At 35.0% G+C, this 19,427-nt stretch overlaps 1 protein-coding gene across 1 annotated transcript; it reads right to left on the bottom strand.

The window, feature by feature from the left end:
- Positions 1-3,158: 3,158 nt before the first annotated feature.
- Positions 3,159-8,249, bottom strand: LOC104246180 (delta(12)-fatty-acid desaturase FAD2-like). Its single transcript, XM_009801945.2, has 2 exons — positions 8,111-8,249; positions 3,159-4,477 (listed from the first exon to the last, which is right to left on the bottom strand). Exon 2 carries the CDS (start codon positions 4,464-4,466, stop codon positions 3,312-3,314), a length of 1,155 nt encoding a protein of 384 aa, XP_009800247.1. The 5' UTR covers positions 4,467-4,477; positions 8,111-8,249; the 3' UTR covers positions 3,159-3,311.
- Between the last annotated feature and the right edge of the window lie 11,178 nt (positions 8,250-19,427).

Genomic DNA, 19,427 nt, shown 5'->3' with positions numbered 1-19,427 from the left:
GAATAGGTTAAGCACGTGAATCGGGAGGAATAAATCCAAATTCAAAATTAATATCAACAACAACAACAAACCCAGTATAATCCCACATAGTCGGGTCTAAGGAGGGTTGTGTATATGCAGCCTTACCTCTACCTTGTAGAGATAGAGAGGTTATTTCCAATAGGCCCTCCGCTCAGAGAAGCATAAGCAAGACGTCAAAATAAATATCAATGTCTCATAAATTAGTTATTGAGTTGCGTAGAATGAATGATCGTGCCATAATCGTAACAATCGCATAGAATATCTCATCAGCCATAATCAGAGAACCAAATACAGATGTATGCATATGAACGAGGGATACGAATATGTGATGCATATGGATAGAGAGATAAACATGGGAGATATATGTATGTGTATAAAGTATGACTATGGCGACAACATGTAACCCAACATACAAAATAGCTTATTATATTCAAATAAAAATCAAAACCTAGACATGATTTCTAGCAGTCATACAAATAAATAATGGAACATTGCAAGTAGAATATGTATCGAACAAGGCATAAAGAAGCCTAATATCTATCCTAAATATGTTATAACCTTGGTATCCACATATGCACTCGTTATCTCACATGTAGTTTACCCTCAAATTCGTAGTATTTAGCATATAAATCTATTTAGGAAAGTTCTCTCAAGTTAAAGTTAGTCATGATACTTACCTTCTTCGAAATAGGCTTTAACTTTCTAAAACACTTTTTATTTTATCCTTAGCCTCGAAACGCCCAAAAAAAATTCAAAAGAATACTCAATGAGGTCAAATAAAGCTATAAAAACTAAATTCAAATAATAAAATTTCAATATTTAACCAAACCTCAAAAGTCAATTATGGGCTCACGTGTTTAAATCCCAAAACAAAAGTCGGATCTCGTTGATCCATAACCTCACACGTCCAAATATATGATTAGCTTCTAAATTCAGGTTCAAATCAGTGTTCAAAATCCAAAATACACTTTCTTAACTTTCAAGCCAAATCCCCGCTTTTCCTCTTTAGGTTCCTTGATTTAGAGGCAAAATTAATGATAGATTCAAGTAATAATTATAGATCAATATTAGGATTTCTTTTCCCAATGATGTAGATTAAATCTCCTTCAAAATCTCTCAAATTTGTATTTTGTAGCTTTGAAAATGATAAAAAGAAGTATATGCATGAAATAGGATTACACAGCCACAAGCTAAAATTTCCCCTCACGTCACGAGTCAAGTCGTAAGCCACACAAGATATGTCTAAATTGTAAATGAGCCGTTCGGGTGCTAAATTGAACATATGTACAAGTCAAAAAATATAATACGAACCCATCATAGCGTTCAAATCACAAAATTAAGCTCTTTTATCCAAAATATTGGCTTTGTTCAGCTCTTTTCAACTTAAGGCTTCACAATTCTAAATTATTTCTGTATCTCTCGGAATCCGAACCATGCATACCCGCAATTTATAAAATACCCTATGAATAAGTAGTGTCAAATAGGAAAATGGGATTCTAAAACTCAAAATAATCGATCAGATCATTATATATGATCACTTTTAGAAGAAAGTAAGCCAAACCTGACCCTTCATGATGCATTGCACGAAAAGAGAAGCTCTATTTTATGTGTCGCATAATGGTTATGTAACACAACAAATAAAAGTTTTTTGCAGGGATGGATTCCACCAATAACATACGTTATGGAGAAAGGCTTCCATCGTTTCCGGATACCAACCAAAAAGATTGTAATGTCGGAAACGGGTTGGAATCAGCTCACTAATCCAATAATTACCAATGGAGTCTGTGATTAATGCCATGTGTCACTTAACTCTTGGAAGGCCTTGGATTGATTCCAGCTCGTTTATACTTTTGTTTTAAGGAAACAACTAAATTGCAGAAGCAGCTTGCATTGCACTTCATGCATTAAGAGTAGAACATTCTCATATTTCTAAGAGTGGAGTACGAAGATTGCAATTATAAGAAACCGGAGAGGCCCTTTCTGCTGACTGCTGAGTAACAGATTAGGAAAAATGTAATCCAATGCCTTTTTCTTTGAGCAACTTAACTTTTATGTAGTTCCCTAATGTCAGGGCGTATCTAGGGGGTTCCATGGCACATGGACCCATGTTTTCCTCCCTAGATCATATATACTATAATTAGATTTTTTAATATTTAAATATATGTCTGTATTATATGCCTCTATAGTAGCGCAATGAAATGCAGCTATTTCTTACGGATAGCTATGTTAGCATTCAAGCTCAAAGTATCACAGAATACATGGTTATTGGGTACATCTCTCCAAGTAAAATTTTGCGATCAAATCTTATGTCAATCTTAATATATATTTTTTTTGCTAGAACTCGGCCCACATGAGAGATGGGCATGTCTGATGTCACTTTTTCGCGTATTAATTAAGTATTTTTTTTCTTTTTCTGTTTTGTTTATTCTTTCAAATTTTCACACCTTGAAATTTTTGTTCTTGTATCACCGTAAAATCTTAAATGATTAAATAAATATGTATATTAAAACTAGTAGCAATGGATAATATAACATATAGTTAATGGGTTTAACTGATCCAACAATTGCTATACGGAGTATAAATATAGATGTAACAAAATTACAATTTAAAAAATCAATTTTAAACTTATAATTCCAAAAGTCTAATGAGTGCAGTAGTAAGACCTAAAGATTGAACCCGTAAAATTCATATTTTCTATTCACTTATTCTTAATAGTGCACCCATCTTACCAAATCCTTCATATTTTCTATTCACTTATTCTTAATAGTGCACCCATCTTACCAAATCCTGGATCACCTCTGTTCCGTGTGCTTGCACTCCAATTTTCAGATACAATGAAACTAATATCAAGCTACTCATGGATTACAAATTAAGGAAAATGTATCTAGAAGTTTAATCATTTGATCCTGAATAAAGAAATCCAGTCTAGTATTTGATATCATAATACGTGCAAAAATTCTTTCTTTTCGAAATTTGAGCATATAAATGATCACAGATTGTAGTATAAGCCTCTCAAACTCTAAATAGAAATTCCTGTCTCAACTCATGTAATGTACTTTTTCTGTTTTCAATTAAGCATAAGATTTTGTGATTTATGATCATAACGAAGCATTCACCGTACTTTGAGATCATTGCAATTACGGAAAACCACTTTTAGTAAAATTGAAAGTTCACTAGAAATCAATAAAAACAAGCCTAAATCCCAGGAAGGGAAGCAAAGCCTCTTCTAGCAAGGGACTAAAACTTCCCAGTCTCTTTGATTGCCATGGTATTACATTCTATGAGAGAATCTAATGAAGCTTGTTTTTATACCAAAAGACACCCTTGTTTTGGTCACCTTCATCTGGCTCAACGTAAACACATTCCCTTGCTTCTCTATACATGGCCTTCCAAATCGACGTCCCATCAAATTGATAGTAGTCGCCTAATATTGGTTTTATCGCCTTTGTAGCTTCCATTGCATGATAATGTGGCATGGTTGAGAACAGATGATGTGCAACATGAGTGTCTGTGATGTTGTGGAATACCTTGTTGAGAATGCCATAGTCTCTGTCAACTGTGGCAAGAGCACCCCTCAACCAGTCCCATTCGGATGAGTCGTAATGAGGCAATGAAGGGTGTGTGTGCTGCAAATATGTGATCAATACGAGGAATCCGTTGACAATGAGCAATGGACATCCATAAACACAGACAACCCAAGCAAGTCCTTTTGCTGCCGCAAGATGGTAAAGTCCAAAGAGTACAGCAAAAATACCAGCATCAGAAACAAAGATCTGAAGGCGCTCACGATCTGTGTAGATAGGGCTATTAGGATCAAAGTGGCAAGCGAACCGGTCATAGGGTCGGCCTGAAACATTGAACATCAAGTATAGAGGCCAGCCTAGAGTGAGCTGAACAAGAAGTATAAGGATTCTGCCTGGTGGATTGTTAAGATAAGTGGAGAACCAACTAATACCCGACTTCACCTTTGGTACAAATACTTCATCGCGATCCATAGAACCTGTATTAGAATGGTGGCGGCGATGACTGTATTTCCAAGAGAAATAGGGGACAAGGAGAGCGGAATGTAGGACAAGGCCAACAGTATCATCAAGCCATTGATAGTCGCTGAAGGCATGGTGACCACATTCATGGGCAATGACCCAAACTCCTGTTAGATTACAGCCTTGGCAGATCCAGTAAAGCGGCCAAGCTATGTATGAGAGATTGTAAGGAAGGAGATGGAAATAGTTGGTCGCGGCATAGTAGAGGAGAAAGGCTATTGTAAGGTCATAAACAACATAGGAGAAAGAGTTTAGGACAGATCGCTTGAAACAATGGGGTGGGATGGCTTTCTTGATCTCACCAACAGTGAAGGGTGGTTTCGAATGCGGTACTCTTTGGAAGACATCAGACTGGGACTTCTTGCCCTCAGATGGAACAGACATTCGACCTCCAGCACCCATTGTTCAGTAACCTGCAATGAGAGGATTATAAGAAAATGTTGCAGTTTTAAATCATGGCTGACCATGCAAGTTGTATCATTCAAAGTACAACAGCGGACTTTGAGCATGGCCAACAAGGATAGAGACAAGTAGTAAGCATTAAGTAAGAAAGAACAGAGCAAAAAACAGCTTAATCACGCTAAAAATAGTTCTCTTTGAGGATACTTCTTTGACTTTTGAGTATTCCTTAACCATCAAGTTGTCATTATACTGCTGCAATTTCAACATGCCATCAAGTTACAGCTGATCTTTTATCTGCTTACGTTTCCTTAGCCGTCAAATTTAAGATTAGCAAATTAGTGATAAGCTAAGTTGCTCGGTCGGGCGTGCGGTGTCCGACACGGGTGCAGATCTATAGGTCGGATCCCTCGAGATGTAAACTTTAAGATTCGGGGATACGGATCCTAGTATGGATACGGGTTCAAAAATATAAAAATATCTTGACGTTATGAGAAATTTTGTGGAATACTAATACTTCCTCCATTCCAATTTATGTGAACCTGTTTGACTGGACACAGAATTTAAGAAAAAATAAAAACTATTGAAATTTGTGATCTTAAACAAGTCAAAAAAGGGCACAGAGTATTTGTGTGGTTATAAAACTTCTCATTAAGGGTAGAATTGTAAGTTTAATCTAAACTGTTACCAAATTTAAGAAGGGGTCATTTTTTCTGGAACGGACCAAAAAATAAATAGGTTCACATAAACTGAAACAGAGGGAGTATATAGCTTGTAAATGTGGATTTCTTTTTTATTCTCAAGTTGTAGATAAGTAAAGGATTGATTTCCTAGAAAAGGTATGTTAATTTCTTCACATTTACCCTAGTTTTGGTTCTGATTTCGGGTACCGAATTGTATCTCTTCTCGAATTTTTCCGTCCAACGTGGTAAGTACCCAAAATTGTATACCACACCCATATTAGTGTTGTGCCGACACGGGTGCGGCACCTAAACTGTCGTGTCGAAGCAACTTAGGATTTCAGGAATCAAATTGTATCTCGTCTCAAATTTTTGTGTCCATCATGGTCAAAGTACCCAAAATTATTTGACCATATCCGGTACAGATCCCATACCCATATTTATACTAGTGTCATGTCGACATGGGTACAACACCTAAACTGCCGTGTCGGAGCAACTTAGGTAATAAGTATATGTAGTATTTTTTTTCTTCCCTGAAACAGCGAGTATTTAATTGTATACTTTGGACTTTAACCTGAGATACAAAAGACACAAGTAAAGGTTCCATTGAAATGGACAATTTTTAATTCTTCTTTCCCATTCAAACAAATACAGCAGTATCAAGGAAAATCCTTGCATGAGGCCATCAACTTGTTTTCTTCTTGAGTAGGTTAATTTTATAAGGTAGTAAATGAAACATTATTTAATACTAGTGGAAACTACGTAGGACATTTTTTTTCTTGGGTCAGAACTTTCTTCAGAGCAAACCATATAGGTGACAAGCTTGTCAATTAAATAAAGCAGAAGAATCAACAATTTTCTCGCCTGACAATTATTAATTAGTCAAGGGAAATAAAGAACTACTTGGGCGGTCATTAACTATTGAAAACTACGAAGCTCGAGCAAGACAAAAGACTTTTTAAAACAATGATGGACCACATAATCAGGGGCAGATTTATGGGCAACATTTTAGGGTACGTGAAATCGTGATTTTTTCCTAAAATTAGATATATATATATATATATATATATATATATATATATATTAAATTAATATAATATTAATTATTGACACACATGTTCCAAAAAGGTTAAATGGTACAGTTGGTAGAAGGTTAAATTATTTATCAGGAGTAATAGGTATAACTCCCACTTAATACATTTTTTCTCCTTTTTTTAACAGTACACTTATATGCTAGAATTTCTAAATCCGCTTTTGCACATAATACGGAATAGACAAAGAAAACCGCGAAATCATACTAGTTAATTCAATAAAAGTGGGCCATTTTATTGTAGAAAAGTTTACGAACTTATTACAAGGTCACATCAGATCCACTGAGCATGTTATTGGAAAATCTCAAGTTCGATGCGAATACACGTCCCAATTAAATATATTATATTCCTTTCGTGAATATAATATAGTTATATGGCGACGAACTAAAATTATGCAACTAGCTGGACATCTTGACATGACAATATAATTATGACACAGTATGCCCTTAACATTAGGAAATGACTTTTTATTTGGTGGTCATGAAAATTAGATCTACAACGCAATACTGCTATGCATTTGATTAAACAAGATCAGAATTGGACAAGCTACACATTAATATACTCCACAGAGATCTGGTCCAATTAAATTTTTGCCTGACTCAGCAATTAGTTTTAGAAAAAGAAATTATTATTCAAACATATATATGGAGAGTTTAATTCCAAATCATTGAGTTTTACCTATGGTCTATGGATCGCCAGTTGGGGTTGGGGGGAGGGGGGGTCACTCGAGCTGTATCTAACAAGATCAGTATAGTGTAGAATAAAATTCTTTCAACTACGGTAAGGAAATCTGGACCACTTAATAAAGTCAAGATTCACGCCTCTTGTACTCGCCAAAAGCACTAAGATGCAGAGTAACTATAGCCAGAACAGGGCAAACTTCAACAACATCAACTCGTTATAATTCCACGGGTGAAGTTTGGGAAGGACAGTGAGTAACGCAAACCTTACTCCTCCCTGGAGAGGTAGGAAGGCTGATTCCAATAGATTATCCAAAATACACCACCCTAGGTAAAACAGATCAGCACAAATCTCAAATCCCATAATCAATAATATTCCTTCCGATCCACTTTAATTAATTTTTTTATCGCTTTCACACATATTAAGAATTTCATCTTTTAACATTAATTAACAATTAAAATGATCATATTAACCTTAATTTATTTATTGAAAATATAACAAATACTCTAAGGTTCTTTATTCCAAAGAAAACTTGAGGGAAAAAAAAATAATTCCTTCTTGGTATTCTGAAAACATCAAATATAATGAACTACAAGGAAAATGCCAAAAAATCAATTAAAGTGAAAACATGAAATATCTGATGGTAAGCAACATCCACTTCCAACCAAGAGGTTGTGAGTTCGAGTCTCCCAAGAGCAATGTCAGGGTCTATTTGGGAACAGTCTATCTACCCAGGTGCGGGGTAAGGTCTGCGTACACACTACCCTCTCCAGACTAGTGAGATTATACTGAGTTGTTGTTGTTTGTCATTGGACTAGAGGAAATATAAAAAAAAAAAAAAAACATTTAAAATCACATATCTGGCTAGATCTTGTTCCATCCACATTTCAATCTCAATCAGACCATCAATACATTAGCATAAAACAAGAACGCTTGTAAATTTTTAGATTTGAATATAAGTAGCACCTCAATACCATAGATCCAAAGCTACTGCATACATTAAAAAAAGAAAAAAATAGCTACTGTATACAAAATGCACATCAAAAATTTCATCTCCCTTTACTACTTGAATGTAAATGCAAAAATCAAACTTGAAGCTTCAAATCACCCAACAAGAGAAAAAAAAAACTCTCAGATCACCATAAAAAGAAAATGAAAAAAATTAAAAAAAAAATACAGAGAAAAAGGAAAGTACCTGACACAACTTAACCCCCTCTTTCTTAAAACTTCACAGGACCCTAAACTGTTCCTATTCTCTCCCTATGTGAATGTTATTTGTTGAGAGGCTCCAATGGAATGGAGCTTTCTCTGATGTATTTTAGAGGAATGAGAAGAAGGAGGAGGTATGGGTATTTAAGCTTTTTAGTTTCCCTCCTCCGTAATGAATGGCCTGCGCAACGGGTGGAGAAAAAAATGAAATTAATGGGGTCCATCCACTTGCTATCTTTATGGCTTTTGGTTTTTCTTTTTCTTTTATTTTTTAAATCCATCATAGATCATACCTATTTTACCCTCAAAATTATTAATTTTTATTTTCTTCTTTTTTTACTTTTTTAATATTATAATATTTTCTCTTTTTAATTATATTATGGACTTGCCTATAGAATAAATAATTTTATTTATAAAATAAAAAATAAAAAATTAGTATTCTAGCATATATAATGTCGGAATAATAATATAATTGAGCATAATTTTTAAAAATTTATAAATTTACTATTTATTATAAAAATATCTTTATTTTAAATAATTATTTTTATATTACATGCATGAAATTTATATATTATAACTTTTATTTTTTTCTTTCTCAATTGTGTAAATAATTTTTGAATTTTGGTTGTTAATATCAAATTTATTATTACGAACAAATTGTCCTAATTAGTTTTTTTATTATGCTCAATATTTTAGTATTCCTACATAAAAATATTTATTTTATAGTAAGTCCATAATATAAATTAAAAAGAGAAAAAAATTATAATATTAAAGAGTTAAAAAATAAAAGAAGACAAAAGTTGATAATTTAAAAGGTAAAATATGTATTTTGTAATTAAAAGTTTGAGAAATCTAGTTGAGTAACCTTCTGAATGCTATAGGCATAGTTAAGTGACTATGCTATTACAAACGGAAAAAAATGACTTTAATAGGTAATTTCAGATAGTTGAATGATCATTTAAGTAATGGACTCTATTTTTGAGCTAGCAAATACGATTAGTTTAGCCGGCTAGCTAATTTTTATTTTGCCCCTGACTATAGAACTCGATTAACAATTCTGTCCTCTTGATTAATTAGTTTCTTGCTACCTAATATATGTTTTGAGTCTCCGATTAATTCAAATTCGCATCACAACATTTCACTTCAAAAATAAAATATTTTCTATCAAAAACGAATTCATTCTCTATAATCTCTTTAACTCGTTGTTGTAGTAAGTTCTTTTGCTAACTTTCTCGTGAGTTTGTTTTTTCTCAAATTGGTTTCATTTATTTAGAAATTTCCTCTTTTTTCTTGGTGAAGCATTGTTTACTTGGTTCATTTTACAAAGATGTGTCCCCCTTCCCCTGTTACACTTGTAACATGATTATAAGCTATAATTACGTATTTAGTCGGTTATTACACTCTAATTTACTGCACTTTAATTGAATTTGTGCTTTAATCGCTAGTGTCTTGCACTAATTGTTTGTTTTATGCCTTGTAGGAGCGATTCTGAGCTATGTAGATGTTAGAATGAATTCAAGTGATTTGAAGCTTTAAAGTATGAGTAAAAGCCCGAGGAATTAATCTGGGATCGTGTTCGGGGATCAACGGATGATAATTAAGAGCGAACGAAGAATCGAGTAGGTATATTGCGCACTGTCTAGTAAAATACACATAATCGTTTTGCTCAGAACTCCTCTTGGGCTCCACAATATATGGTTGGAAAGCTAACTCAAAGAACTACAACTTTTATGTTTTACTTTTTTCCAAATTCCAAACAGAATAGGGTGAAACGTGCGTGTCAATAGTGTGGTTGCGCTCAGGACGCGCTCGTCAGGCAGAATCAAAGTGGATATGCGCGGTCCAAGCGCGGCCGCGCACGTCCTGTCCGTAAAATGTTTTCTTTTTCGCGTAGGAGAAGGTGTAATTATTTGGGCTCAACCCTACTTGGTATATATACATGGAAAAATGGTATTTTGAGAGGGTTGGATGATTTGAGACACAGATTCGACCTAAGGAGGCAGAGACACAATATGAGCAAGGCGGGAATTCTTCTACGAGTTTTTCCTTCCTCTTCCTATTTTTCATTGTTGGTTATGACTTTTAGTGTTATAGTTTTACATACTATTATGAATAGCTAATTTGTTATCTAGGGTTTTGATAGAACTTTGTAGGATAAATTCTTGTTATGTTATTATATAATTGAGCCGTAGTATTTTCTCTATTTGTTCAACTATATTATTCTTGTGGTTGATTGAAGGGCCATCAATTAATTGTGCCTATTTAGTATGTATTACTCGGGAGAGAGTGCATATTTAGGTAGTTGTTGAACAATATCACTCCCGACGTATGTGAGGAATCAATAACCAAGGGTTTAAAGGTGGGATTAGGGATAACGAAACCTTGAGTGTGATCTAAGTGAGCTGTAATTAAAGCCATCTAGCGTAACTCGGGAGAGGAGAATTACAACACGTAGAGCACTCATGATCGGTAGAGAATACTTAGGAGAAACTATAGAAGACATAGCGGGAAGGATTCCGACAATTGGAGAAATCATAATTCTAGACCTCCTTAATTTTTTCTCCAACCTGTAGTATCTTTAGTGTTAATTTATTATTTTAATTTGTTAGTTAGTTAGTTAAACATAAGAATGTTAATATCTATAAGTTAAGAATTGTTCAAGCTTGTATTATTGGTGATAGTGAACAACTGTAGCTAAGCCTTAGTTATCTGTGGGATTCGATTTCGGACTTGTAAACCGGATTATATTTGCAACGACCGCTTTATCTTTTTTTATAAGGCATAGTTGGGCATAATCAAATTTTGGCGCCGTTGCCGGGGAACTAACGGTGTAGCTGTAGGTGTACATATTTCTAGGTCGCAAGTTTGAACTGTTATTTTTGTTTTTGTGTATTTGATTATTTATTTATTTTTAATTTTTATATTTTTGATCTGAGAGACATGGCATCTTGGAATTACGAGAGTTTTGATGTTGGTAATTCTACTTTTGATCCTCGTTATGTATATCGTGGAGGAAACTACACAGGGAAAAATTATCAAAATATTCCCGAGAGCGAGTTATGTGCACCAACTCAATCCTATATTTGGAATGAGTGTGATATATGTGGTGGTCAAGATGGTCACTTTCATGGTTGTGCTTATATTTCTTATCTTCCCCCAACCCCTTACTTTGATGGTTCTTCTTTTTCTTGTAAAGTTAATAGGTACAAAGAGCCCAGGTATGAGGACCTGAAAGAGATCGAGGATATGCTAAAGTGCCTTATGGAACAATATGATGAGATACAATTGCCGGTGCAAAGGAAAGGGGCAACTATTCACAACTTGGAGGCTCAAGTGAATAAATTAATTGAACCTTGTAAAGCGCAACAAGCTGACATTGTGGATAGTAGCCAATATGAGTATGAATTGGCTGCAGAAATTGCCATTATACTGGAGGATTTAAAAAAATACGAGGATGAGCTAGAGGAAAGGCTAGAGTAGAACACCAACAATCAATCGAACTAGATTTTGAGGATGCCGATGTTGTAGAAGAAATACTAGAGTGTACCAAGGATATTGAGGATACATATTTAGTTGACTCTAGTGTATTTAGTGTTAAGGATGTCGACAATCCCAATATTTGTGTAGTTGAGCGCATTGGTCCACACTCCAAGTATTTTTTCACATTGTGTATGGATGATGATATGGAAATAGAGTCGCCCGAGCCACTTGAAGAGTCAAGGAATGAGGAACAATGTATCTACATTCTAGAATTCTTCTTGTCAGAAAGTTGGGAATACACATCTCATCTAAAGGCCAAGAAGTGCAGAATACTACATTATTTTATTGGGCCAATCAGATTCGTCATACCACCCTAGGAGCATGATCACAGAGCAGAATCAAAACTTGGGGTCCAATTCATAAGTTCGAAAGTGGAGGTAGAAAGTGATTCGCATCGTGTCGCGATGTTAAATCAAGCACTCGTCGGGAGGCAACCCAACTTTACTGTTTTCTTTTATTTTTTTATTATTTTTTTTATTATATTATTTTTGTAGTGTCGATTTTTGATTTTCTAGGAGCATGGAAAGCAAAGCTATTGGAAGGTTGCAACAGCAAACCAGATGGTTGGAACAAAGTGTGAGGTACCCGCACGAAGGACCAGGCCTGGGAGAAGTCTGTGTACCCCATGAGATGCTAGTGCTTCGGCTTTTGGCCTACCAGGGAGTTTCTTTTACCCTCTTGTATGTATGGGTGTGCATTGGGGACAATGCACAATTTTAAGTATGGGGTGAGGAGATTGTCTGGGTGACTTTCTATGCTATTTTAGTTATGTTAGTTTAATTAATTTTTTTTAGAAAAGATTGGACTTTTTCCGATGATGGATCTATTAGATAATTTTCTTGAGGGATTTAAGTCTAAAGAAAAAAAACAAAAAGATTTTTTTGTTAGGTAGTATAGCAATTCCCCTTTGGTTTTTCTTTGTGTCGGGATTTTTTTCCAAGGTTTTATTTGAACCGGGTGTAGTTAGTCTTTTTTTAGGAATAGGAGCCATTGTGTTCTATTTTGAAATAAAGCAATATCTCTTGACTTTGTTATGCCTTGAGAATAGTGAGTACTTTGGTTGTGACGTTTAGGCTCAATTTTTGACTCTTGTATAAGTACCTTAAATTGTATGATTTTAACTTTGCTTAACTGCTTTGACTAGAGTGTCTTTATGAATCCAATCCTGAGTGAGTTATGTGCCATGTGTGTGTGAGGTTTGGGTGTTTGTGCATTGCATTTGATGCCTAGAACTTGACCCGTATGTTTGCAAAGCGAAATAGTAGTTTTGTTTAGTCTTAGAAGTGATATAGGCGTTTCTTTGTTGAGCCAGATATGTATATTTTACCTGCCTAATTGTTATGTATCGTAGTTAACCCTTTTGAGCCTGTAATCCTGTTTCTTTGGCAATAAAATTACAAGCCTTACCCATTTATTTGAATTAACCATCTATTTGAACCTTCTAACCTCTCATGAGCACTTAAATTGTTATGAGCTGTGTAAAGTAAAGCATGGGATGGTTGGTTTGGCTTTTGAGTGGAACTAATAAAATAAGGAGAAAGGTGTACTATTTTGAAAAAGTAAGGGCCACATGAATAAAAAGAAAAGGAAAGTTGTATTGTTGTGAAAAATAATTCTTGATAAGTGGTGACTCTTGATGTAATTGTGCTTGTGCTTAAAGAAGTATGTGGTAAAATACATTGATGTGAAGGCGGAGTTTGGTTCGACATAAGTATGGGATTTTAATGTTAAAGTATATGTATTACAGTGTTTAGGGAGGTTTAGTCACTCTTATATCTAAATGTATCCTACCCGTACCGCAGCCTACATTACAACCAAATAAAGTCCTACTTGATCCTAGACTGAATAAGCTCGATTAGAAGAGTAGTACATGTTGATACCCAATTTTTCCCTATATATTTTTAATATGTAAAATAACTTCAAAATAGCATATATATGCATATATAAGCATGTCCAGGTATTTTATTATTTTTCCCATAATTTTAAAGGTTTAAATTGATTTATTTTCTCCCTTTTTATCCATAAAATCCTCAATAATTATTTTCAAAATTATTATTGTGATAATTCATCTATGGTATTTATATATTTATTCCAAAATATGTCTAAAGTAATTTTTATATATTTTTACAATTATATTTAGTATTTTTAAAGCTAAATTGCATATAATTGCAATATTAGCCATTTTAAGGTTTAATTGTGTTTTATACGCATAAAATTAGATCCTGTATTTTTAAATTGTTAATTAGGTATTATAAATCACTTTAGTACTTTTAATTTATTTTTCAGAAACTATTTACTATTTTTTATAAATTAATAAGGGAAAACTTGCTATTTAAATAACAATCCATTTGTATTTCAATTGTAGCCCAAATCAAGCCCCAATTCTCAACCCAATTAAACCCACCGGACCAAGCCCAAACCCAATTTTATAACCCGACCCACCTACCCAATTCAATATGGACTGTTGATCATTGAGATCAACGGTCCCCATTTCCCCTTCCTAAAATAAACCCAAACGACCCCCTAACCTAATTCATTTCCTACCAACCTGCCACCCTTGAATCCCCTTTCCTCTCCAATTCTCTCTAAAACCTAACTTAAACCCTAGCCGCTGCCACCCAAATTATCCCTAATCCCCATCGATCCCCACTCACTCCATGGACTCCCATGGTTGTTTGAGACGTATACCTGTCTCCTACGTCTCCTGGTTGCCTGTTTTCATGATTTCGTGGAAAGATTTCGAAGAGATCTAGTCCAGACCTTGCTCAACTTCTATCCATGGTCTTTTTTCGGCCATCCATGGTCATTCGAGTCAGATCCATGACTTTTCCGGCTAAAACCGGTAACGATCTAATGTTCTCTCATCCTTCTTTAGGTTCTCTGAAACCCTATCTTTTGAGACTTGTTACTTCTCTTTAGATATGTCTTAGATCTAGGTGTATCCATGGGTTTTAACTGACTTTTTTCTTCGTCTCTACTATTTTCTTGAAAAAAACCTAGTTATAAATCTTCCGATTTTCTTTAGATCTGTGATGGATCTATGGGTTTCTTAAGGTTTTCACTTGTTTTCTTCAAATATTTCTCCGATTTTAGACAGTTTTTTTATTTTTCAAACTAGGGTTTCAAAACCCTTTTGCAAAAAATGATTTCTTTCTGATTTCTGTGATTTTTAGCATGTTTAATCGTTACCTGAGTCTTTCCTTTTGGCTCGATTCATTTTTGTCAAGAAACCCTAATACTTCTAGGTTCAATTCAAAGTTTAAATTTGTTTGTGGTGTGTTTGCATGACTATTATGAACCTTCTGGGCTCTATGTGTGTTCTATATGCTCTTGTACTTCCTGTTTTGATTTGTTCGTAAGGTTTCTTTAATTTTGTCCAAACCCGTGTCATTTATGGGTCTGACCATTTGTTTTACTGATTGTTCACACAATTTATGGTGATTCTGTGTAATCTCTTAAACCTACAGCTTTGATTTTGTGTATTTTCCTTGTAACTCTGTACTGGTTTTTCGAAATTGCTTCCTTGCTTTTGTGATACTTTCCTTGGTTAGTACTGATTCCCTGTGATTTTCAATCTCATCCATGATTATTTGAACTGATTTCTTTTAGAATTTGTACTTTGCCTTGTTTATGTGCTATTAATTAACGTGTACTTTTCTTATATTGAAACTATTCTGTACCTAGTCCTTATTACATACTGCATGCTTTACTATTCCTAAAATCAGTCTCACAATCAATTCTTTTCCTTATTTGATACAACTTGTACCCGTTTGAACTATGACTCCCTAATTGAAGGGAGTCCGGGTCTTTAATTGATTCTTATTTGCATTATTTCTATAATTATGATAAGTCAGTACTTGTTACCTTATTTTCCTGTCTGTTTTCAAAGCTATAAATACCCTACCATCTCTTCTTTAAACACACGAACAATTAGTTCAGAACACACACATATACACTCAAACTCTCTCATCTTTCTCTACTACTTGTGCTACTGCTTTGTCTAGCCGGCTGAAAGCCAAGGCTAGACTGTGGAACTCTGATTGGTTTACTTTTTCTGCACTTTTCTTCTTCAACTGGTATGTTACTAGTTTAAATTCTGAAACTCAACTCTATATGTTCCCTTGTTTGTCAATCCTTGTCTCTTTCTGTACTGACTTAATGGCTCATGCTGTTAAATTGCACTTCTTGTTTATTGCTTTACTCAGCATGCTTAAAATTCTGTCATCCTTTGTTCAAATGTAATCAGCATGTTTACTTGTTCCTGTTTATATCCCTCAATTACCATGTCTCCTAATGTACTTGATTAGCACTAATTCATAACCATTTATGTGTTTCTGATTTGGGTTCTCTATGTCCCCAACCCCTACTTCCCTGTTTGTAACTGCTGAAGCTGTACTGCTCTTTGAACTTGTTCTATATGTGTTGTTGTTGTTGCTCCCATCCCCTTTCCCTTTCAAAAACTGTTTCCACTAAGCAACTCTTCTGCTGTTTTGCAAATTTATTTCAAACATGCTGTTTTCAAAACTGTTTCCAACTCAACTCCTTTAAGTCCATGTCAAGCACTCTCACACATACTCTTAGACTACTAGGTTCTGCCCCTTTTGTGTGAGCCTTGCCTTGGGAACCTAGAGTTCCCTCTGAACTTGGACACATAAAAGTTGGCCCTTCCTTACTGCACTCACTCTGTTTGGTTATGCAATCTGGGTGTGAGCACTGTCCGGGATACCTTGAGGACCTTAGGGAACTCTAACACACCCAGATATGAGAAAGGCTATGGAACAATATTGGAATTTGAGGTGGTTTACTATATAACTCAGAGAGGAAGTCAGAATCAGGCTTCCTATAGTTATAACTTCTTATTTTGCATTTCTCATGTAATTCAATCACATGGTCTGTAATATTTTATAAACAAGTATTGGGGTGGCTAGTGAAAAGGGATAAGGTAAATATGCATGCCATAATTTGTTAAGGGTAGGAAACATGTTATTAGTTTTATATTCCTAATTGTGCAATAGAAACCATGCTTAGGATTCATACAATGCATTAGAAATCATGTTCTTAGGACCTATGTTTCTTGCTTCAGCACCTCATTCATTGATCCATGCTCTATGTCTATGCACCTAGAAATCCTGCTCTTAGGAAATTCTGCAATCTTGCCATACGCATTTAGAAATCCTGCTCTTAGGAATTCTGCGTCATGAGTTTTATACATGCACCTTAGACACCATGTGTCACACCTCCTTTTTGCGCGCCCGCCCCGAAGGGTTAAATGCGCGAGGGAGTTTTTCCAATTTAAGTGACAATATTCGAAATGGGATTATTTATTTAATTCAGAGTCGCCACTTGGGAAAGGTTTGGCTTTTGGTGTCCCAAGTCACCGGTTTATCTTGAATCCCAAATCGAGGAATTTTTAGACTTTTCCAAATGAAGTCTGCGAACCAGAAATTCTAAGTAAGGAATTCTGTTGACCCGAGGGAAGGTGTTAGGCACCCTCGAATCCCGTGGTTCTAGCACGGTCGCTTAAATTGTTATAATGGCTAAATATCTGATTTAAATACATGTTGTGACTTATGTGCTTTTATTAAGTTTAAACCGCTTTTATTATTATCATTTATTTTTATAGAATTGCAACGTCGTGAAAATGCATCTCGAACCACGTCACAATCAATGCACCCGTAGTTGTTAACACATTTCGACTCCGTTGAGATTTGGATTTGGGTCACATCGATGTGCACCCGAATTTAAGAACATAATTTACTTAAACCATGCTTGAAAAGTCTAGCACGTTATTATTTTTGAGAAGACCATGAGATTCACTAAATGGACTAGCCCGAATTCTAAATATTATGATTAGTTGTTGAGGGCCCCGCAATTTGTATTTTTTATTTGGCGAGGCTCGTCTCATTATTTTTAGAAGGGTATCCTACAGTGACTACATTTCTACTATGTGTGTCTCTAAAAGAAAGATGATACCGAACTTACTTATTTGAACAAATACAGACTGAATCTTTATTATGTTTGCCGAACCTAAGTTTGTTTGATTACCTGATTGAATATTTATGAGGTGAGAGTCACCTCATGCTTTGTCTTCATCGAGTGAACGCGCTTATTAATTTGCTAAGTGAGATTGCAAGCAAACTAACAACATATACTGAGTTATATTTAACGACCTCCAAGTTCTGTTTTTAACTCTAACCTATTTGAAATTGATAAATGAAATTGGCTGTTTTATTAGGAAAATTACGACTAATTGACCTCAAAACGACTACTAGTTTCCCTCAACATTCATCACATTATTTCGAAACAAGGAATCTATACCGAGACCCGACATCGAACTTATATTGGAGCACATAATCTGACAGGAAAGCTGGCCTTCATAGCCAAACTCTTAATGTGACTGCATGAGAGTTTGTTTGGGATACATTTATCCCGGACCTAGTACCACAGATTTGTCAATTCAGTGGTCTAGGCAAAATACATACAAGTGCTTACCATGACTCTATGTTATAGAGTCATAACTAAACCAAACAAGTGTTATACTGAACTGAATGTATACTAAATCAAACATGCTGTCTATGTCATACTGTCATTACTGTTGAGCCATGCTATCTAACAGTTCATCTTAAACAGAATGTATGCTAGTTTATACAGAATATTTGCAGTTTGCAGTAAAAATACAGGCCCAACTAACATTCGAACTATCTTTTTACACCAATGCTATAACATAAACTGATGTTCATTTCTTTATTTCTGCTTCAACTTCAAACTTTCAACAATACATGGTTCAAAGGTTGTGTACCTGGGAATATTTGCAATTGAAGAAGAGGGCAATCAGTAGAGTAACAATGAACAAATGCAGCAGCAGTAACAGCACTAACAGTAGCAGCAGGGCAGTATAGCAACAGCAACAAGAAACAGAAGAGTAGCAACCACAACTCACAAAACAATTGGAGTGAGATCAACCCCAACTAAACCAAACTTTCGAGTAGAACAAACAACAAACAAGCAGACTCAGTTGTGAGAAATCAGTGTTGCACAGAAACAGGTCCAGATTTAGTGAAGTCAGAAACAAAAGGAAAGGAAGCAACTTCTGGTTTTGTCTGTCTGAGTTATCAGACAAAAATTCTTTTCCAGTTTTCTGTTTCCAAAAAAATTTGAACTCTCAGATGTTCCCTCTTAGTATCTCTCCCTATCTCTGTGTGCTCTGCCTGTGTGTCTCTATCAGTGTGTATTCCAGCTTTCTCTTTCAAAGAATTCCTCACAGTCTATCTATTTTTCCTTTTCCCCTCTAATCCTCTCTATATCCTCTGATGTCTATCTCTTTATAAGCCTCAAAACTATCTCTTTTAACAGCCTGTTTTCAGAATATCACAGTACCCCTCCCATGTGCCTTCCATTTTCAATTCCAACTTTAGCTAATTAAGTATTAAACCCCATCAACATTCCCTGGCAGATTTAACTTTTAAAAGGTTTAAATACTTCTTTAAACTAAAGCCAAGTATGGGCAGTAGAATGTATCTGACAGCATATGCTGTCAAATTGTTTAAAACTTAACAAAGACCTTTATGCAGGCCACAGGCTGTGCACAAAGCACATGAGGTGCACCAATGCACATGCTGTGCACGAGTGCACATGCCTCCCAATTCAGAATTTAAACCAAACATCCCTTTTTACATTACTGATCAATTCAACAGCTATAAGTAAACAAAAACTGGTTCTTAATTGACTCAACACATGCTTAGCAGAAGTAAGTCGATTTGTTA

The sequence above is a fragment of the Nicotiana sylvestris genome, chromosome 3 (assembly GCF_000393655.2).
Source record: "Nicotiana sylvestris chromosome 3, ASM39365v2, whole genome shotgun sequence".
NCBI classification, from domain to species: Eukaryota; Viridiplantae; Streptophyta; class Magnoliopsida; order Solanales; family Solanaceae; genus Nicotiana; species Nicotiana sylvestris.
This window is presented reverse-complemented; position numbering and strand designations above follow the sequence as displayed.